This window comes from Polistes fuscatus, unplaced genomic scaffold (genome assembly GCF_010416935.1).
Source record: "Polistes fuscatus isolate 324 unplaced genomic scaffold, CU_Pfus_HIC Scaffold6, whole genome shotgun sequence".
Taxonomy (NCBI): Eukaryota; Metazoa; Arthropoda; class Insecta; order Hymenoptera; family Vespidae; genus Polistes; species Polistes fuscatus.
In genome coordinates, this window is record NW_025113140.1 from 2,881,373 (window position 1) to 2,904,441 (window position 23,069).

A 23,069-nucleotide genomic window follows, 5' to 3' on the forward strand; every position below is an offset into this window, starting at 1 on the left:
TGTATAAAAATGAAAAATACTTCAAAACGTTGCTGATTATAATGAACGATTAAATATCTCTACTATAGATAAGCTATGAATATACTAATGATAAAAGAGATTTAAATAGTGAATGAACGTTATAACGCGCTAATATTTTTGGAGGAAATCTTCTATTTTTCTTTACCTTGCACTTTATCTTTTTGCAAGATACACACTCATCATCAATAATTATTGTTCATGCATCAACAGTATACATATTTCTAACTTATTGACATTCAAGATAAATTCTTGTAAACTTTCATAATTATAGTCGATCTCAAACGACGCGACTAACTTATTTCTTTTTATTATTATTATTATTATTATTATTTTGAACACTTAAAAACAGGTTTTGTATTTTCATTGTTGTTGTTGCTATCTCCTTTTAAGATTATTCGCGTTATCTTAAAATACTTTGCATGTGTATATGTTTTTGTTCATATTTGATATAATATGCATACGAATTATGACAAAAAGTGAGAGTGTACACACCAACTAATGTAGACATAAAAAGAACTTTTCGTTAGGTGTTATCGTCAGTTGTTTTGGACGGACCAGTTGCAACCGTTCTGAATTGTTTAAAAATCCGTAATAATAAAATTCTCTTTATATACATTTTCACATAAATTAAAATCTGTTAAAAGAGAAGAAGTAATCTAATCTTCATAGCATAAGAAGAAAGAATCAGAAGAAGAAGAAGAAGAAGAAAAAGGAATGATTTTTAAAATGGACTGTGGTCCGTCATATATGAAGATTTGTAATTAGAAGCACGAGGCGTCGTTCGTCAATATAAATTATACACACAACGTTCATATCAATTATACTTGAACGGTGTCTCGTGCTTCAATAGTACTTTGACCATCTTTTCGTAGGCCATCCTTTCGTCAAGATTGGATGAAAAGTTCATTTCTATCGACTGAAAACTACCAAAACGTTTATGGTAGTACTTTGTCTTTTCATAATACTTTTACGGAAAATCATTATAAATGTATCTTAATATTTCTTTTTGTTTTATACCGATAATGAAAAAAATGTGACGACAAAATAATATAATATAATATAATATAGTATAATATAATATAATATAATATATATAATATTAATAATAATAATTATAATAAAATATTTAATAATAATATTAATAATAATATTAATAATCGTTGATCGTTACACATGGTCGTGTCAAAGGCAGTTAATATCTACACTTATACGCGTTTCCTTAATGTTAATATCTAAAATAATATATATATTTATATATAATACGTAACGTGTATTTCTGTTTCTAAAAATTATCAAAGTGCCAATATCCTTGTAAAATTACGAATTGGCGAATTGACAAACTCGTTATATCATTTTATGGCAGCCTGAATGCATAAATGAAAAAAGAAATAATTAATTGTACTACTAACCAAATAAATGATATCATTTTATCTTTAATATGTATGTATGTATGTATGTATGTATGTATGTATGTATATATATATATATAAAGAACGAAACAAAAAGAAACATAAAGAGACCCCTAATCTTCTATAAAGTATACTATATTCTCAAATATCACAAGCATTCATGTCTCGAATGAATAGCTCATCATCATAATTCTAGACTTTCCCGTCACCTATCGACGATAAAGTACTATTGAAACACGAGTCATCGTTCATCATACGAATGATACGACGAATCGTGCGATGAAGCAAACTGAAAATTGCAAATATTTGTTTCGGTTTTATTTCAATATGCAGATGCTTCCTTATATTCTGATCCCTCCATTGTGAAGAAATCTTCAAGTTTCCATTGAAGAGTTTCGAACGTTGGCCTCTTCATAGGATCTTTGTTCCAACATTCTAACATAATATCGTATAGTGCCGTTGGACATCCAGGTGGACAAGGCATTCTGTATCCATGTTCTACCTGGTTTAATACTTCTGCGTTCGTCATACCTAAACAAAATAATAACAATATTATTTTTATTATTATTCCACGTGTTCTTCCAACACAAGCGTATATCCTTCAAATATTATAGTATTATAATAAACTAATTACAGTACCTGGATATGGTATTCTTCCGAAAGTAACGAGTTCAGTAAGAAGAATACCAAATGACCATACATCAGACTTAATACTGAATTTACTGTAATTAGCAGCTTCGGGTGCAGTCCATTTAATTGGAAATCGTGCCCCTATACGAGCTTCATATTCGTCCTCTTTAATAAGTCGGGCTAAACCAAAGTCTGCTATCTTAACGACATTTCCATCAGCTACTAGTACATTTCGTGCAGCCAAATCTCTATGAATGTAATTCTGTGATTCGAGATAAGCCATACCAGTGGCTATTTGTGCGGCCATATCAATTAGTTGTTGTAATTTCAAAGCTCTTCCTCTTACTCCTATGAAAGAAGAAAAAGCTTAATCCAGTTAATCCATATCCACCAATTAATTATTACATAATACAAAGGTATTCAAATATTACCTTGTAAGTATTCTAATAAACTGCCATGCCTCATCAATTCTGTGATAATATAAATTGGTTCTTCCATTGTGCATACAGCATAGAGCTGAATTAATTTGGCATGTCTAAGTTTCTTCATAATTTGTGCTTCTGCCAAAAAGTCTTTTGGATCCATGGTGCCTGGCTTAAGAGTTTTTATTGCTACTGGTGTTGTATTATTCCATTGTCCTTCCCATACTTCTCCGAACTGACCCTGGCCCAGTTTTCGCAAAAACTTAAGGGATGAACGATCTATTTCCCATTGGTCTCGTGTACGATGACTAAGGCCTTCCGTTACAGGTTTCTCAACCTATAAACAAACCAGATACGGGCCAGTCAATGGCTAACATATTCTAAAGTCTTTCTAAACAAAAATGCATCCTCTTTGTATCAATACCAAAGCTCTCTATGAGTAATCTTCAATAGTTCTCCACTGGCAGAATAATGTTAAAAAATGTTTGTGTTAGAATGAGTATAATACTTTAACACTTAAAAAAAAAGGAAACAAAAACAAAACAAAACGAAACAAAATTAAAATATCTCAAAGTATTCAGTTTTTGTATCTTATAAGCAGAGTATAATCCATAGAGACCTACATAAAAGACCTTTACGAATGTGGCTCAAGCTATGCACAACTATGCATCAAATGCAGATTAATTCTATTGCACGGAATAAAAAATTGTTAACAGTTTTAAGGAAACTACCTAATTAAATGTATATATATATATATATATAAATATTAATATATGCTTGTGTTTTGCGAATTAGAAAAATATCTTGCAAACTTAAGGAAACAACAAGAATGTATTATGTCATAAGCTCCTTTTTGTGTGTTCTGAACTGTTAAAAAAAACATATGATGTCATATACTCAAACATTATAAAAAGGCCTTGTAGTGTATATACCCTAACACTATTACAAGAAAATTTAATGATTTAATGGAATTACGTAACGCAGATAATGGCGACTAATTTATAAGTTTCGAACGATCGAAAAAGTTCACACAAAGCAACAACAGCGGAAAACATGGTATATAGAAATATAGAAAGCAAGATAGAAATGCTGTGAAATAAATTTAACCGTTCTAGCAGAAAATCTTAAAATAAAATCACCTTTATTATTTGCGTATCTTATAATTAATAATCCTTTTTATTATTGTTTTTCTACGTGTACGCATATTCTACATCGAAATATAATTATCAAATCGTGTTATGTATTGCTTCACATTTAACATACATAGACGGAAGATCATATTATGATAAAATTAGAATAATACTGTTCATGTATATATATATGTATATTTAAATTTTTCATATCATCCTTAAACGAATTAGATTACTTACATTGCATTTATGAGGAGCCCACGTTGTACGCAGGAATGAGTATCATTGATTTTAATATAATTATTATAAAATTGAATTATAATATACATGTAATATTATTATAATTCAATATATTTTAATGTCAATATTTTTAGTTTCAATATACATATAAATTTATTATAAATATATAAATTGCTAATCAAAATACATAATATATAGTACGAATTTGACAAACAATATGATATTCTATAATAAAATTAATCAATAACGATAGTCAATAACAAAAAGAATTAATCTAGCTATTAATAAAATTCTAATAAAATTTACAATTGACTCTGAACGACCGAAAAAGAATCGTCGTGTATGTGAGTGTATATATATATATATATATGTGTGTTTGTAAAATAATTGACCGAGTTTGTCGAATAAACGATATTCGAATATTATAGGTATTAAAATACGAAACTTCGTAAACAGAATACTCATATATCGAATAATTTAACTGACCTATAAAAACCGCAACGTCAAATGCATAGTCACTAGTAAAACATGATAGCGTAATGTTTGTTAGTAGTGTGTTTGTATTCGTGTATATATGTTATAGCAAAAAAAAAATACTAGACGCACACAGTTTTTTTTAGTGTAAAACAATTTTACTCCTCACTATTTGTCCAACCACACGAATAATCGCCCAAATAAAATTCTATTTACACCTATTGCGACGTATTTTCTATCTAACTGTTCAGTTATCCGTTTAAAAATCATCCTATACATTTGTAAATATATATATATATATATGTTCTGTTTAAAAACAGTAAATATACTGAAAATTAAATGTATAAATTTACTCGCATCAATTATTTATGCTATTTATAAATTATCGTAGACATATTTTCTACATTTGTTTCAACCTGAATATATCCGGATATGAATCAGTAATTATGAAGATTGTCTAATTTTGTAAATCATATATTTTTTGTTTAGGGGAATATTTTGAGAGATATATTTTAATTAGAATTATTTAAAAACTGTTTTTCTATAAAATGACAAATGGAAGAAAAGTATGTATATTCTTAAAAAATAATTCTTTTATGAATTTTAAAATTGTAAAAATAATAACAAATATATCAAACGACTTAGACTACTTTCATAATCACTAGTTCGTATTACTTATTGCTTCCTCGCTTATATTTCGTTTGAAAATTTGATCATATTTTATATTGTAAATTATTCATCAATATATATGAGAAGAATCAGATAGAGAAATAGAAATAGATTTCTAAGTATCGAGGTCATCTATTGGAAGAACGTGTTGCAATTTAATGATTAAGAAGAAATGTATATATAAATCACACTATACTAAATATGCCTGTGAATTTTAAATGAACCTATTTAATCCTGTTAAAAAGATAATCATCTATGGGGAACGATAAAAATATCAATCGAATATAATTATATTTATAGACCTCGTAAAAGATTTATGCTTACTTATATATTTGCATAAAATTAGATTAGTTTTGATTTAACTCGACACGAAAAATCCTTCCCATTTATAAAAATCTATTAATCGTTAAATTTAATGTCAAAACGATAATATTAAAAATTTGTTTTATGAGTTTACGATATCTCAATGTATACTTAAAATAAAATAATCTCTATATTGAAATATTTCCATTGAGGAAGGAAATAAAAAAATTAATGTCTCTGAATAAACATGAATAAACAGTAGTTATTCCTTTTAACAAAAAGATATAATGTAATCATCACACAAAAACAATCAAATTAAATCTTTGCTACTATACACAAAGCAATTAAGACAAATACTGAATTATCTAATTACATGCGAAGTGACGTACGATTTAATAGGATTATATAATCTACTAATTATATATATATTTTCCCACATATGTATGTAATGCTAATGTATAATGAAATATAATATCAGGAACATATACATACAATCCATTTCCATAGCACACACATTTTTATTTATGATGTGTATATATATATATATATATATATATATATATATATATATATATATATATGTACGTATATATATATACTTTTTCATTAGGAAGTAATCAGTACTTGTGCTATTGTAACATATTCAAATTTTCTTACAAAATGTACTTAAAAATGTATAATTATCTTAATTTAGGAACAGTGCACAAGAGTTAATCCAGTCTTATAAGAAACTGATGAATTTAAATCACTATGCAGAGTCTCTCAGTTACATATAAAAAAATATATCTTTTAATTATAATACATTTTTATATTAGATGTAGTCTTTCTCATAAGCTATATTCTTATTCTTTGTGATAATATATTAAATATAATAGACAGTAGTCGTGTAGTATACAGACAGAGTAAAATTTCACCGAGATACCCTGCATTTGTTAAATATTTTATGCACACAAATATCACTGGTAATTCTTTGAATTGTCTCAAATTATGAAACAGTGCTATGTAAAAAGCGCCTAAGCGCATTGAGTGTCCTTGTGTGTGTGCGTGTGTGCAACAGCTATGTAAAAAGCTATGATGTACAATAAAGTACATAAAGAATCACAAAAAGAATTAAATTTTCAGCTGAATGCTTATAATCTAATGTCTTTGGAGCATAATTCCATATAGGACAGGCTTGTGCTATATGTGTGATTAGAAAAGATGATTGAAAGTAATTGCATTAAGAAGAAAAAATAACATGTTATGTTATATTGGGACATTCAATTTACCAAGAAAATCCAGCAGGAAGTAGGGCAAGCAATAACAGAGAAACAAACACAATTCTATTCAAATATTGAACTTTGTGGAAACATTTTTATGAAACAATGTTGCTCTCAAACCTCGATTTCCTTTTAACTGTAATATATATCTAAAGTTTTATTATATAATTTAATATCTTATGTAGACTTTTTATCACTTTGAGAAATGTAAACTTCATTACATAGACCTAAGAGAGATTTTATTTAAAATAAGCTATTTTTGTGAAAAAATAAATCAATCTGTGAATATAATGCTAGTAGAGTAGCCTTTAACTTTTAAATCAAGGAAATATTTAATATTATGAAACCTCGATTATCGTAATAACGAAATAAAAACTTATAAAAAATGAAATAAATTTTGTTATAAAGAAAAAGAAAATATTAGATTCCTTATTGATGATCGAGGTTCTATTCTGATATTTTCTACATGCATTATTTAATGGATTGTCTTAGATAATCTGTAGGAATAAATAACTCTTGTAATAGTAAAATCTAATTTAAAAATAAAATATTTTGGTGCTATATGCATAAAGCCAGTCTACTCAGTACTGGTTCGAGAGGTTCAAAAAGATAGACCAATGTGTCTAACTTTATATAAATATTATATCATTTATTGTAATTAATTGATAAATCTATAACTATCAGTTAGAAAAAAAATTTCTCTTTTCTTTTGAAAATATTAAAATGCAAAGTAACAACGAGGAGTAAAATTTGATTTAGAAGATTGCATTAGAAGATTGCATTTTTTTAAATAATATTTTTAAGATATAAAATTCTTCACAAATTTTGCTTTGTCTGTATCACACACACAATAACACTATGGTATATAAAACAAGGACTGATGTTTTGTATCACTGTAAAAAGCATGCAATAAGGAATTTTTTGGCTTGTTGATATAATAATGTATGCATGATGCAAAGCTATGTATAAAACAGCCACAGCATTCTAATAACATGAAATCATTAATCTTGTTGAATAATAATATTTTATGCTCTTCATAGAACATCAGTAAAGAGATACGAGCATTTGGATATAGGACTGACAATGGTCCTCTCGAACTGGGTTACTAATTGAGCAGACTGGCTTTAAAGCAAATTCAACTGGAGTTTAGACAGTATACCAAAAATTTACAATATATTATCAATCTACACAGTACACGCATTAATTTTTAAGCAAAATCTTTTGCTTTATACCATTTGCAATTATTCTAAAAAAGCACAAAATTACCAATATTATAAACCACATTTTAAAGAAATAATACATGCTCTCTAATATTTACTTTTTCACTTGAATAAATTACAAAATTGTATTTGCATTCCATATAAAGAAATTTCTACAAAAGTAGTTTCTTTTTATTTAAAATGTAAAGTAACATAAATTTCTCTCTTGAAATCTATGTTCTCTCGAAAAAATAGAAATCTGTTTGTAGAAATCTCTTAAATATTTATCATTTTATTAATCAAAACGGAAGGTGCATTTATATCGATAAATAAAATTGTTTATTACAATCTTTAATGCTGTGAGAAACACTTCTTTTTATTTTTTGGACATGCAACAAGCTGTCTAAACTCCGTTTAAATAAACTGGAATCTTTCACATGAGTCATACAAATTTGAACTTTGTTTCTGCTTACCTGCACACACGGTTTACAGAGATTTACACACAATCCATCTGCATCTTTACTGTAGTGTTCAACAAGATCTTGAAGATTTCTAAAAGTGGTCCGCCTAGCAATGAAAAAGCCCCCTTCATCCAACTGTCGTATGCGATAATGTTTGACAGTATCTCCGTCACGTACTATAAACATAATTTATATAATCTCAATTTAATCGTAATTACAAAAATAAACAGAGATTTCTGTGTTAATTATATAATAATTATTAAATATTACCTGAAAGAGAATAATCATTGTGACGGCTTTCAGAATCTCTAATCAAAAATGCACCATGGTCATTTTCTGGCAATAATAATTTCTTTTCCGCTTCAATTCGTTTTATCTTCCTAAAGTACCATCTAAAAAATATATTTAAAAAAAAAACCATATTGTCAAAAAGAATATACATATAAAAAACAATGGAAAATTATTACCTAATGAAATTATTTTGGCGAATGATTATACGTTGTTGATGCAAATAAACATGTGTTTTTCTAATGAAAAGTTGTGATAACAATGCATTATATCTATGTGTCATAAGCACGATCATCGCTCGTAGTAAATATAGATAATATTTATCATTGTATACATATTTAATAAAAATTTCAAATTCATATAGTTATATTTAATCTTTTCTTTTAATAATTATATAGTATATACATATAATAAGATAAGAAAAATATATCAGTTAATCATTAAATTAAAATAAAAATAAAAGCATGTGACAGTTCCTTAAAAAATACTTCCAAAAGAAAAAGTATATAAGTAAGAGAAATACTTTTTATTTTAATTATATTTTATTTCATCATATTTTATCTTTTATCATTTCCAATTGTATAATGGGATTTTCTTAAGTTATGAATTGAATAAACAAATAACTCAATAATAATTAATACCCTGTTTCCTCATAAAAAACATTGATATAAAATAATTCACGCAATATATATATAGAATTGTTATTATTAAATAATATACATTAAACTTTGTATATCTAAGGGCAGCATAGAAGAAAAAAGGAAAAAAGGAAAGGAAGTAGTGCTTATCTTCACTGATTAACAGGCAGAGGTGCTCAACCAAATTATTAAGTCAGGGAGAGGCAAAAGAAATACTGTTGGTGAAAGCAAGGTCATATTAGCTGGCTATTATACAGGGAGAAATTCAATAGGTGAAAATGTAACAAAGAAAATATACACAGCAATATTTAAAGGCAATGGAATGATCGACGTTTATACAACATTCATTGTATCACAATATTATTAAATTAGAATATTATGAAAGATGCCAATTAGACTGTCCATAATCCGAAACATAACTGTAAAATATTAAGTGAGTTGCATATTAAATAGTATAAATCGAATGAAATGGAAGTAAGTTATTCATACTTCCTTAAAGATCGAACAAGTGAGCGATTGGAAAGAACGACAACGAACGGTATCGAACGATTGTATGTAAGATTCGAGGAAAAATGATGATCGGATGTTTGCGATATCATCTAACAGCATACATACATACATACGTACACACACACACACACACACACACAAAACAAATAAAACGAATAATCGTATATACTTACGGTTCAGCTTCTATCGATTTCAACTTAGCAACATAATTGCTAGGTATATAGCCTTCTTTTCTAGTCCGTTTACTTCTAGCTAGCCACCAATCTCCCTGGGTATCGTTGAGTATTTCCAAATGTTCACCCTTTCTAAAGCTGAGATCCTCGTCGGTGCGAGCATCGTAATCGTAAAGTGCTACGAATATCTTAGCACTTGGCACATTAGCATCTGGAATTTGTGGAACCGGCCTTATAGGATCCGGAGGTGGTGTTGGTACTGGACTAGTAGGCGATACCACAGCATCTATGTTGGAATTTCCCATCCTGTCTGAATTGTCTTTATCCGGATCCCTGCTACTACTGAAACAGTTCCCCATGTTTGCTTTTCCTTAACTTCGTTTTTACTTCTTTCAGGATGTAAATTGTCGGTTATTCTTTATCTCTTTCACTATCTACTATCACTTCATTACTTGCCCGGAACTTAGACGTTTTTAACGTCTGTTCTTTTTTTCGTGCATTAATATCGTACTACCATTATATATGATAACGCGAACAAGGAAAACTAGATTCTTCGCGAGACACCGACGGATGGGCGAAAACACTCATGGTGAAGGTGCCCAACGGAATGTAACTTTCGTTAGAGCTCGTGCTTAAACCCGAACTTTTCCGAACGGTTAATGGCCTCGGCTAAATATCTTCGAGCAGAGGGCGTATTCCACTTGAGAAATGTCAATGAGTACTGTTATCTGATTGGCTGATACAAATCGTGGTCTATAAAATGCCCGGGAAAATCAAATTTTCTTTTCTATATATACCATAAAATTATCTACGTTTACTCTAAGAAATATACTTATTAAAACATTGTTTTCTTTTTACGCGGAAAAATTTTTATTTTTAATGTCTAATCGAAAATACATTTTTAATGCCATGATTATTTTTATATCGCTTATCATTAATATGTAATGTTTATTATCCACAAATGAGTTTTTTAATTATATTACACCTGTGATGGACACACCTTACAATACAACAAATTTCGATTGCTTTTTTAAGAATATATGTATATATATATTAACACATTATTTTCATTGTTCTCATTAATGACATGTGTCTTTTTAATAAATAACTACCTAACACAGTTACGCAGGATTTTATCATTCAATGTTATTATATATCGCGTAGTAGATTTATTTCTGATATGCAACGATTTAATACTTCTGGCCTTAGAATTTTATTTTATTTTTTTAAATCTCATTTTGTCCTGAAAAATAAGATACTTCATACGTTTTTTTGTTACTTAGAAGATCAATAGAAATAATATGTTTGCTATGTTTTATACAAATTTTTCGTTCGATTATGTATAATACCGTAACCATTAAATATATATAGCGAAAACAGTAGAATGGAATTATTTTTCATTCATTAAACTTCGCATCAAATTTATAGCTTTCAAATTCACAATCTTAAGATTTATAATTATTTCTAAAATCGACAGAGTATACATATAATATATAATACAGTATGTTATATATTTATGGTGCATGGAACGAATTATCATTTTACGTTTCATTTGTATTTTCCAAATAATATTAATAATGTTTTTCTATACTCGAAATTTATTAATATAAATTAAAAACTAAGATAAATAAAATGAAAATATATCGGACCTAATGAGTCTAGTTATATCTCATATAATATGTGTATATATATAAATAAAAGTAGCACACATATGTATTTATTTTATATCTATTAATTATATAACTATCTAATAACTGCTATACATTGCAGTATTGTTTATTCTTTAACCATTTCAATTCAACGATAACTGTTGTGTGGGAGATTTGCCCAGCATATAATTTTCCTAAGTCAACACAAATCATAGTCATACAAATCCGTTCTGTATTCAGCTAGCTTATAATCTAATTTCATCCCCTATTACCGATCTCTGTTGAAGATAATAAATTATATATTTTACTATTAAATGACAGAAAGCAAATACAAAATACTAATTAAATTACTATACTCGTAATTAAGTATGTCGTTGAATAAAATAAGAAGAAAATTGTAAAACTATTTTTTCGACTTTTCTGAATTTCGTACATCCTCTGTCTATATAAGTGAATGTTTTCTACATTATAATATATTTTTAGTGTATGTGTATAGACATGAATTATATTGTATTATGAATGGTGATGTTTTATTACAATTGTTAATGTTCTTGACATACCAATGAAGTTTAAAAAGTTTGCGTAATCTTTTAGATGTATTGACCTGATATTACAATACAAATACAAATTGAGAAACATTTAATTTCATAAACAAATTCACTATAATACATATTAATCATTTGTTACATTACATAAGAATACATACTTATGCATTTATTATTAAAACTTTAATGACAAATTTGTTAATCACAACGCACAATAATTATTTTTATTTAATTAATAAATAAGATGATAAAATGAATAATTTCGAGTCTTTTATCTTGAATGAATAAATGAAATTTTGTTAGCAAGGAATGTAGGAAGAAAATGACTTTGAATAAAGCTGCAGTTTAAAATTACATATTTAACTTGATATTAATAGTCTATCGAAATGTTGTAAATAAAAATTCTAAAGAATATTAAGATAATAAAAAACAGGATTTGCACGTTGGCACATTTGGCATTAGATACAACAGTTACGAATATTAGAACATAAAGTTCCAAATGTGATACTTATTAATAGTACAGGAATATGTTAAGAAACTCTTAATTATAGCTTCCTATCCACACATAAAAAAGTGTGACAGTAGTCCAGTCTATCGAATTGTATCACAAAATAAGTCAAATAAAAAAAATCAGTAACAGGTTGAATCACAAAAGTATATAATTAAACTTAAATAACAAATGAATTGTCATTAATTATCCTAATATCATTTTGTTACTTCAGGCTTTTCATACAGGAAGAATATAAACATGAGAACTAATGGAAGAAAGATGTAAATTCACTTCTATATACAATACAGTCGTCATAAAGAATTTATAGCTTGAATATAACGATAATAAACCATAAAAATTAATATTAATGACTCATTCAACTATAAGAGCTATATAATCATTGTTATATCATTAAAAATGATATAAGAAGCCTTTCAAAATCATTCAATTATATTTAACCATTGAGAGACTATTTGCAAGTAAATATATTCTTTAAATTCAATCATACTCATATACTATATTTATGATATGAAAAATATGTATGTTTAATCAAATTTTGTATAGATAATATATGAACTATGCCATTGCTCTTGACAATTTTTAATTGTTTGTTCTCTTTTTCTTTTCAAATAAAATAACTTTGGATTAATAGGTGTTATAGAAAGATGCAATGGTGAAAATGCAACAACTGGCACTTAATAAAGCTGCAAAGAAGATTAGCATAGTGTAGAGCTTAATAGTATATTCATTTTCTATATATCAGCTGTAATTAACAATGCAGACCTTGTATATTTATTATCTAATTCTAAATTCCTTGATACTAAATAAAGCAGGTTTGAACAAGGTAGGCCAACAGAATTTTTATAAGTAATCTAAGATTTACTACAGATATACAAAAATGTAAAACGATTTAATATTAATGTAACTATCGGGTGCAAATGAGGAAAATATAGGACTAATACTAAATCGTTTTGCATTTTTGATTATATGTAGATACAAGTAAAATAGCATGTATCTAGCTTTGTTGGTCACATTTAAAACAAAATTAACTGTTTACTTAAACATCCAAATTTTAATATAAGACATCAGCATTAGTGCAATGGATATCATATTTTATGATAGATGTTCATAGCCCTAATAGACAATTATTGGACCAGGTCATTATTACACACCACCATTCACACGAAATATCGAATTTTGTTGCCAATGCATGTTAAGTGTCAAACATTACTATCTGGTTTACTACTAAAGCCCATTGATTGAGCATTTTCAACGAGCGTTGATTGCATACTTGATGAAGGAGCTGATGTTTCCATTGCTGCTGATCTCATGTCTCCCCACGATGCTCTGAAACATATTTTTTATTAAATAAATGTAATTATTTAGCATACTATATTTTACAATAGAATATATCTTGCATTATATTATATATTCTTAGCGCATACAATATTTATAATAAAATCAAATATGATTTTTTTAATGTTGCTCGAAAGCTTGTATTTAACTACACATTTCCTATTTTTATCAGATATAGCTGCAATAGATAAATTGCTTGATGCACACTTTTATATATATAGACAAGCAAGATTGCTATTACATAATTATAAAAATAAAATACAAAAGAGTCTAAAGATAAAAATAATAGTACCTTTAACATATTTACCTTGTTGTGCAAATATTAATTAAGTGTTTTTTATTCTTATACATATTAAAAAAATAATGATTAAATATTAGTTTATGATAATGACACATACGCTAATTATTAAGTTTAATTACATAAACTCAACAATTATATAAGCATGTAACAAAAAAATAGCAACAAAACAAACATGCATTCATAAGAGAAATTAAATTAGCTAATGATATACAGTTTGTACACTACACGCTACCATATTTATGAATATGATGAAGCTATTCACATAGGGATAACATTGAATTTTATATATTATTGCCTGGTTAGTGAAGTGGTACAATGAATATCTGATGTTTTATGTAGGCCTCCAGACATCAGGATCCTCCATGAGTGTGGTATGGTGATCTGTAGTAGGAGGTACTGTACCCTGTGGGGATCCCACACCCGACGACGTCATTCCTGCCGGGTCGGGCCTGGTTCCTCTGTTATTGTGTCAGTATATTAGTAAAAATATTGACACACGTTCTCTCAATTTGTATATATATATATATCAATTATAACATATATATCTTGTATCATTTTCAATATTTAAATGCATTAAAATGCTCTGCATCATTTTTAGTTCCTGATATAATCTTAGACTCTTTATCGGTTATCTTGGTAATATACATTTGCAAAAAACCAAAGCAACAATTTCAATCATAAGTGCAAGTAAAACCAACACAGTGATCAAAATCCACCCATAAGCAAATTATATATGTGCATTATTTGACGCATAAACATCCCACACTTTCTTCCATTGTTGAAAGCAAATACAAATGACAATAAAAAGTACACTGTAATGAATTTGAAATTCACAAAATCTGAAACTTTCGTATCATTTTTTTTGTTACTTCGATGCACTTAATAGTACATTCGAACGAATATTATTTCAAAATATTAATGAGTTTAAAAATGATAACTGTGGTTTTTATACAATTCTTAAAATAATGATTAATAGTTTATACTTACTTTCTGCCAATTGACATTAATCCATATATTATACCAGTAGCAAAAATAAGTCCACTACCAAGTATACTATTTATTCCTGGACAAAGGAAAATTGGTGGCAATGCTATTCTAAAATATATAAAAAATACAGGAACGTATTATTAAAAAATTCTAAAATTTCTACCAATAACAATTAATTATAAAAACAATAGCGAAGAAGAAATAAAAATTTTGGTAAATATATAACGCTTACATGCAATAAGCTGCCGCTTTATTCCAATAAGGTTTGTTTTCCACCATATCACTTAAGTTTTGTACAAAATCAATGAAAAGGCAACAACAAGGTGCTTCGATCATCAGAACTATAAAACCAGCAACCATCTGCCATATACCGCTAAGAAAACAGATTATTGAAGCAAATAATATTGTTGCACAATTCCACACTCCCAGGAAGATAGCGACTGTAACAAATACATATATATATAAATATATTACGTTTATATTAAATATATTAATAAGAATAAATAAAAAAAATGTAATTTAATATTTTGTTAACACAACCTAACAATGTGTCTGTTCAACATGTTCTTTCACAAAATAATAATAGTCATTTGCAAGTGAAATAAAGATAGCACATAATCTCTGATTAGAGTGTAGGAATAAAGTTATATAAAGGAGAACGAAAAAAAATTTGTAAAAACTAACTGAAACCGCCTACAGTGCCGAGCCCTCGCCCAGCATACTTCATCCACCAGGGAGTATCGTCCTTAGCAGCAGGATCCTGGCCAGGCCTTTCCATTATTGATGCTATTTTTTCCCCGAACGACTACAAATAAACGAATAATATTAACTATAATTAAACTATATTAAACATTAGTAAACGTGTTTTCGTATCTTTGAGTAATTACCATTTTTTATTGTTACTACGTCCAATTCTTTCGTCAGCTGACAGCACTGACAATGCCGCTGAACTCTGTTGATGTAGAGAAAATCGACCCGTGAGATACTTACTACTTCTCTATATCACTATATATACGTGCACATATATGCAATGATTGTGTGTGTGAGTGTGTGCTCTATCTTCTACCCATGATTAAAGTAGAGCAGTAAGATAGGAGTGTGACTTAATTTTTCATAAACTACATATAGAAAATTAATAGACGAAAATAGAAAGAAAAGCAATTAAATTATTGGCTTAAATATATATATATATGTATCACTAATAATAACAATAGAAGAAATAAAACAAATTGAAAAAAATCATATTATTTAATTGATAATATTAATAATTTTATAATATTAAATAAATCATATAAAATTAATTTTTTTTAACTTAATCCATTTTCATAATTATCAGGACGAATATATTTATGTTAATAAGAAGTTTAAAAAAAAAGGAAATGTATATGATAGGATAGTTGAGCGGAAATCGTTCCAATTGCATTCAATTACTTACACGCTGAACCAAACACAATGCTTAGAGATGAGCATGTGTGAGCATATGTGAGCATGTGAGCTAATGTAAGCTCGCTGAGCGATCGGCTGTTCGTATACACTGACTTTGCGTTTCTTATGCAGTTGTAATTTCAATCAAAGAAACAGTGTGTATGTTAAACATTATCATATTTAATTTATTTCCATTTGAAATTTACGCGCACAAACTGTAAATATGCCACAATACACAGGTACTTATATTTTATATTGAAATATTTATTATTATCTAACCTCTCATAAAAGACGTGCAACAATTTCCTTTATTCTTTATGAACTTTCATGACTGTCATTATTATCATTTGGTCATTTTAATTATAGTTAAAGTTAAATGGGGCAAAGAGCTTTATCCTAATGTTGAAATTAACACGGATGAGGAACCAATGTTATTTAAAGCTCAACTTTATGCACTAACAGGAGTACAACCAGAAAGACAAAAAGTCATGTTAAAAGGAATAACGTTGAAGGATGATTGTTGGGGGAATATTGGTTTGAAAGATGTAAGAAGAACGATGAACATCTGTTGTTATTTATTAATTCATTTAATATCTTTTATATGGTTATTTATCTTTTTTAATAAATAGGGTGTTACTGTATTAATGATGGGTTCCAAAGAAGAGGATGTACCAACAGAACCAAAAGAAAAACCTTTGTTCTTGGAAGATATGAATGAATCTGAATTGGCTACCGCATTAGATTTGCCAGCTGGTTTGACTAATCTTGGAAATACCTGTTATCTTAATGCAACCGTACAATGTCTTAAAACTGTACCAGAGTTAAGAGAAGCTTTAAAAAGTTATACTGGCACCATAGCAAATATTGTTAATTCTTCTCATACGAATGCACAGAACATAACTGCCGCTTTAAGAGATCTTTATGAAAATATGGAAAGGGGATCGCCCTTTCCACCTATTATACTTTTACAAGTGGTGCATGTAGCTTTTCCAAGATTTGCGGAAAAATTTGAACACGGTGTTTTTCAACAACAAGATGCCAATGAATGTTGGACCGAACTTGTCAGAATGCTTCAACAAAAACTACCCGCTAAGGTTAGAAATATATATATTTTCTATCATTATTTTTCGTTAAAATATATATTTAAATGAACCTGTTACTGATATAATAAAATTACAAAAAGGCAAATCCAGATGCTGTGGAGGATGATCCTCAAGCTTATAAGCCTCGATCACTGATAGAACAATACTTTGGAGGAACATTCGATACAGAATTGAAATGTATTGAATCGGAAGATGAATCGCCTACTAAAGGAAAGGAAGAATTTTTACAATTGAGTTGTTTCATTTCAACGGATGTCAAATATATGTATTCTGGTCTAAGAAATAAAATGCAAGAACAAATTACAAAAATGTCTGCGAGTCTTGGGAGAGATGCTTTGTATACTAAAACGGTAAAATATATATTTTACATTACAATAATATTATATATTCTCATTTTGTAGATTTTTATAAACGATCAATTATTTGCTTACATTTTCAGTCAAAGATTAGTAGGTTACCAGCCTATTTAACTATTCAATTCGTTCGATTTTTTTATAAAGAAAAAGAGGCCATTAATGCAAAAATTTTAAAAGATGTTAAGTTTCCATTGGAATTTGACGCATTTGAATTGTGCAGTAGCGAACTTCAAACCAAACTTACACCGATGCGTGAAAAATTTAAAAGATATGAAGATAGCTTGGTAGAAGAAGCTGCCAAAATGAAAGACAAGAAAGATAAAAGTGATGAAAATAAGCCAAAAATGAAAGATGAACAATTTTGGTTTAAAAATGGTAAAGAACAATATACATATATATTTTTTTAAATATAGATTTATCATATAAAGTTGATGAAAAGTAATATTTTTCATTTATAATGTTTATAGATTTAGGATCCAATAATAGCGGTTATTATACACTACAAGCAGTTTTAACTCATAGGGGTCGATCAAGTAGTAGTGGACATTATGTTGCATGGGTTCATCAAAAAGATGATACATGGTTGAAATGTGACGATGAAACTGTTAGTATTGTTACTAGTGAAGAAGTATTAAAGCTTAGTGGAGGTGGTGATTGGCATTGTGCATATGTTCTTCTATATGGTCCACGAATCTTAAAAGTACCTGAGACTGAGACACAGATGTGTGGTGCTTCATCTATGGAATAAGTAGCAGTCTATAAATAAACAATTTCTTCGGATATAATTTTCCAGAAAAAAACCATCAACAGATATCCACAGTGAAAAATGTGGATTTTGTACGCTGATTTAAATATTATCTTAAATATGCTGCTATCCTATGTATAAATTATTCATGGTATACGCAAAAAAGTAATTGCAGCATTAATTTTAAATAAAATATGAAATTACTGGGGACAACAAACTGCTATGCGGTTATTTCTATATAAATGCATATAATCGTGATATTAATAAATGCATTTTTCTTTCTTTTTTTATTTTTTCATTTATTTTCTTAAGATCACTATATGACTTGTTATCTTATAAACTAATCAAAAAATAATTACTTACTTCGAAACGTTCTTATGTTATTTTAAAATGTTATAATTAAATGATCCGAACGCATATACTTTATTGAAAATGATTTCGGGTCGATATACTTTTACAAACTGCTCTATAAAGTTGTAACAAAATAAAGCTTTCACACAAAGAACATATTATTGTGTACTTTAGTTTTATTCATTTCACAAATAAAATACTAAATGTAAAAAAAATTTTATATTGAACTTGCCGCCACAAATCAAATTTAAAAATCGATTATCACGTGACTTTGAATCGATAAGTGTTTAGACCGATACGAATGCGTCCTTTTTTTAAAACGTAACCACATTGAGATTATGACATGTTAAACATCAAATAATATTTATTAGAGTATTAACAAAAATTTGATTTGTAAATAATTTAATAAAAGAACATAAATTGTGTGTGTGCAATACAAAATGCAGATACGAGGAAGTGCAGAGATGCTTGAAAAGATGAAAATAAAGAAGGATGCACGTGAAGACGCGATGCAATTGCATCGAGCAAAAATGATAGAAGAAACTGATATTTTACGATCAGTACGACTTTTACATATCGATCGTAGAAAAGCCGAAGAAAAGGAAAGACTTGTTCGTTTTCAAGAAGCTCGCGATTTACGAAATCGACAAATCGAAAGGGCTCATAAATTAGCAGAGGAATTAGCACGTCTTAAAAGTAAAATTTTTATGCATATGTAAACATGATTTATATTATAAAAATGCATAACAAATAATCTCCAAAATTGTCTATCGATAATCTAAATATTATATATATATAGTTTATATTTCATTTTATATATTTATTATTATAAATTATATAATAATATCAAATATATTTAGCGGGGTAGAATTTTGTATTCGAAATTGGCGCCACTTGTGAGTAACAGCGCCAATTTTATAAGATTTGAAATTTGCAGGCAAAGAAGCGCGGGAATTACGTGATTTGAATAATAGAAAAAAAATCTCACGATTTCCTCCTACATCTTGTTCACTCGTTGATTTAAAATCGCGATTTATTGAAGATACGATTAAAAAAGATTCGCAATCTTTCGAAATCGTTCAGAAATGGTACTCCGACGATTCGTTGAATAAAATGCAATTGGCAAAGTTGGAAGAAAAAAAACGACTTTATTGTGCCGATTTACAGAATCAAATTATTGAAAAACGTCGCATAATGCGAGAACTGGATGAAGAGAAGCAACGTGAACGTAAAATAATCGAACAAACGATCGAAGTTATAAACGATGAAGATATTCGTCAAGAGGAACGAAAAAAAGAAATTCAAAGGTGTTTGCAAGCTGAGAGAAAAGCTTTCTTTGAAGCGAGACAATGCTGGAAAGAAATACAAAAAACTACGATTGAAGAGGAAAATAAAAAAATTGCTGAGGCTATTGTTGAGAAGGAACTCGAATATAAAAAGCAAATGAAGAAAAAAGTAAATGCACCGAGTTTATGGTTAATTTTATCATATTGAAAAAATACAAACAGAACTAGAAGATATCATTAAAAGCACAAACACAATATTTTGTCTAATATTCTTATATTATTACAGAGTGACATCAGTGCTGTAAAAGAAATGACGATGGAAACTATTGCGAGAAAAATGTTGGACGAAGAAATCAAGATGAAAGAAAGAGAAGATATTTGCAATGAATTGTATTTAGAAAATAAGAAAGTCGAAGAGGCTAATGAATCTTTAAAATTAGCTTTAGAAAAACGACAACAAGTTAAAGAACTTTTGGACGATATGGTAAAATAATCATTTTCTTTTGTTTGCTTTATACAATAAATTTTTATAAAAGTAGTATCCAAAATTTTGGATTGTCCGGGTCGCAACGAATGTCAAGAGGAATTTTTTTGGGCTGCATACAAATAATAAAAAAATACAAATAATTAATATATATATATATATTTAGTAAATGTATGTACCATATTATATTTCAGTATAAAATTTACTTTTTTCTCTCTCTTTTTCATAATTAAATAAATAATGATAGTCGATTAAAGCTATCACGAGAAATTTAAATTGGTATGCGAGTTGGACACCACTTTGCTCTTTACGCTTTTAAAAATATTTAATTAACCGTTCTCTCTGATTACATACAGGTAAGAAGTAAAATCGCTAACACCGAGAAAAAAATGGAAGAACGAGCGACGGAAATAGCTTTTACGCGTAATCTTTACGAGGAACAACTAGAACTCGATGAGAAAGATAAACAAAAGCTAGAACAAAAACGACGAAAGAGTATATAACATTCGAATTATTTATAATCTTCTCTTATTTTTATTACTGATTATTATTATATCGAAATTATACGTTTTCATTTCAGATAAACAATATGGCGAAGACTTGAGAAACATTATAATGAATAATAGAATTGAATATGCCGTAGATTTATTGAAGAAACAAAAAGATGTTCGTCGGGATGAATGTGTAGACAAGTTATGACGTTAATAATAAATTACATAATTAATTGAAAAAATATAAGAAAAGAGAGGAAACAAAATAATACTTTGATATCTACGCTTATCAATAATTCATATCGTAATATTTTATATTACGAGATGAACATCTATTTCATTCAATTTCGTAATTTTTACATTAATTTGTTAACTTTACATAATAGAAAAAAATTGTTTAAATTATGAATGAAAATTAATGTAAGGTGTCAACATCTTCCTTTAAAATGATTTAAAAAAAATATTTAACACAATAAAGAATTAGCTGAATTGTATCATTTAATTACTGTAAAAGTGATGTCGATATTTTCATTACTTTTTTAAGGAAACAAATTGTAGCAGTTAATAATTCGTATCATCCTAAATATACTGAAATAGATTATCCAGTAAGAACTTTTTAAATTGTACTAGATCTATATTTATTTCGGGAACACAATAAAAAATATCCAACTTTTCGCCCATTATTTATTAGTACATAGGTATATATATACACGTAGCGCGGAAAGGTATCACCTTTACGGCATTTGTTATTTGTACAAAGTCCGTGTAAAAATACAGCAGCCCCATCTTATATAGATTAATAGTACTCGATAGATTTTATAAACGGGTGCAGTCTTGCCTCGTTACTCTTTCTCGTTATCTTTGTTCTTTGACGAAATCGAATCGATATAATAATTATTTTATTTTATCTTTATTTTTATTTTTATTGTTCTTCTTCTTCTTCTTCGATTTTTTAATGATTCGATCGTCAAAAAACAAAAGAAAAGTAATTCCAAAATAAGAAGAATTAAAAGAAAAGAGAAAAAAACGACACGAGGAAGACCGCTCGAACGTTTTGGATGATTGATTCCTAAAAATTATGGAACTTTATTTTAAAATTTATTTTGTTCAATGTTAACAGTTTTAGTGTTGTCATGTTTAGGCGTGCGAATTATTGATTAACTCTCTATAACTCGCATCTTGTTTACTATAAAATTATGAAAAGAATGTTTGTAATTTGAAACCGGCAAATATCAACTCCTTTAATACAAATAAACAATGAATTAAGTAATTTTGAAAGATATTAAAATTTATTTAGATATCTCAAATTTAGACACGATAATTTTTATAGAAACATTTTATTAATTATTAAAAATAAATTATAGAACAATATGTTTATATATGCAATATTGGAGAACAAAATTTAATTACATTTAATTCAAATTTTGTTTGTCACACACGAGAGGGGCTATAGAGAGTTAAACAAAATCGAAAATGGTAATAAAAAAAAAAATAAAAAAGAACAAAAAGAAAAACCGAGAGAAAAATATCTAACTTAACTTCTCGCTACACACATAACGCATCGTGTAAGTGTTAATAATATTTTTTTGTTCTTTATCAAGCGAGACCGAGAAGAAACAACAAGAAGCTGAACTAATAAGAATTTTCTTAAATTTTCTTTTTTTTTTTAAATCA

The 23,069-nt window shown here is 27.8% G+C and overlaps 4 protein-coding genes across 6 annotated transcripts; 2 read left to right on the top strand and 2 right to left on the bottom strand.

The window, feature by feature from the left end:
- Positions 1–1,735: 1,735 nt before the first annotated feature.
- On the bottom strand, positions 1,736–10,494 carry LOC122523553 (tyrosine-protein kinase Src42A). 2 transcript variants are annotated; one of them, XM_043645387.1, is made up of 6 exons: positions 9,827–10,494; positions 8,488–8,609; positions 8,230–8,393; positions 2,492–2,813; positions 2,070–2,408; positions 1,736–1,961 (listed from the first exon to the last, which is right to left on the bottom strand). In XM_043645387.1, exons 1-6 carry the CDS (start codon positions 10,183–10,185, stop codon positions 1,753–1,755), a joined length of 1,515 nt encoding a protein of 504 aa, XP_043501322.1. In that variant the 5' UTR covers positions 10,186–10,494; the 3' UTR covers positions 1,736–1,752. The 2 variants fall into 2 exon arrangements, with proteins under 2 accessions (XP_043501322.1, XP_043501321.1); XM_043645386.1 differs by having other exon boundaries at positions 2,492–2,819; positions 9,827–10,493.
- A 245-nt stretch (positions 10,495–10,739) lies between these two features.
- LOC122523567 (calcium channel flower) lies at positions 10,740–16,172 on the bottom strand. 2 transcript variants are annotated; one of them, XM_043645409.1, is made up of 6 exons: positions 16,042–16,170; positions 15,839–15,959; positions 15,387–15,594; positions 15,155–15,262; positions 14,463–14,625; positions 13,774–13,857 (listed from the first exon to the last, which is right to left on the bottom strand). In XM_043645409.1, exons 1-5 carry the CDS (start codon positions 16,042–16,044, stop codon positions 14,499–14,501), a joined length of 567 nt encoding a protein of 188 aa, XP_043501344.1. In that variant the 5' UTR covers positions 16,045–16,170; the 3' UTR covers positions 13,774–13,857; positions 14,463–14,498. The 2 variants fall into 2 exon arrangements, with proteins under 2 accessions (XP_043501345.1, XP_043501344.1); XM_043645410.1 differs by lacking the exon at positions 14,463–14,625 and having other exon boundaries at positions 10,740–13,857; positions 16,042–16,172.
- A 453-nt stretch (positions 16,173–16,625) lies between these two features.
- Positions 16,626–19,290, top strand: LOC122523554 (ubiquitin carboxyl-terminal hydrolase 14). Its single transcript, XM_043645388.1, has 6 exons — positions 16,626–16,818; positions 16,946–17,124; positions 17,209–17,673; positions 17,763–18,032; positions 18,122–18,413; positions 18,506–19,290. The coding sequence occupies exons 1-6, from the start codon at positions 16,803–16,805 to the stop codon at positions 18,784–18,786; spliced, it is 1,503 nt and encodes a 500-aa protein (XP_043501323.1). The 5' UTR covers positions 16,626–16,802; the 3' UTR covers positions 18,787–19,290.
- A 43-nt stretch (positions 19,291–19,333) lies between these two features.
- LOC122523563 (meiosis-specific nuclear structural protein 1-like) lies at positions 19,334–21,637 on the top strand. The gene is made up of 4 exons (XM_043645404.1): positions 19,334–20,589; positions 20,707–20,904; positions 21,261–21,399; positions 21,485–21,637. The coding sequence occupies exons 1-4, from the start codon at positions 20,248–20,250 to the stop codon at positions 21,601–21,603; spliced, it is 798 nt and encodes a 265-aa protein (XP_043501339.1). The 5' UTR covers positions 19,334–20,247; the 3' UTR covers positions 21,604–21,637.
- Positions 21,638–23,069: the final 1,432 nt, after the last annotated feature.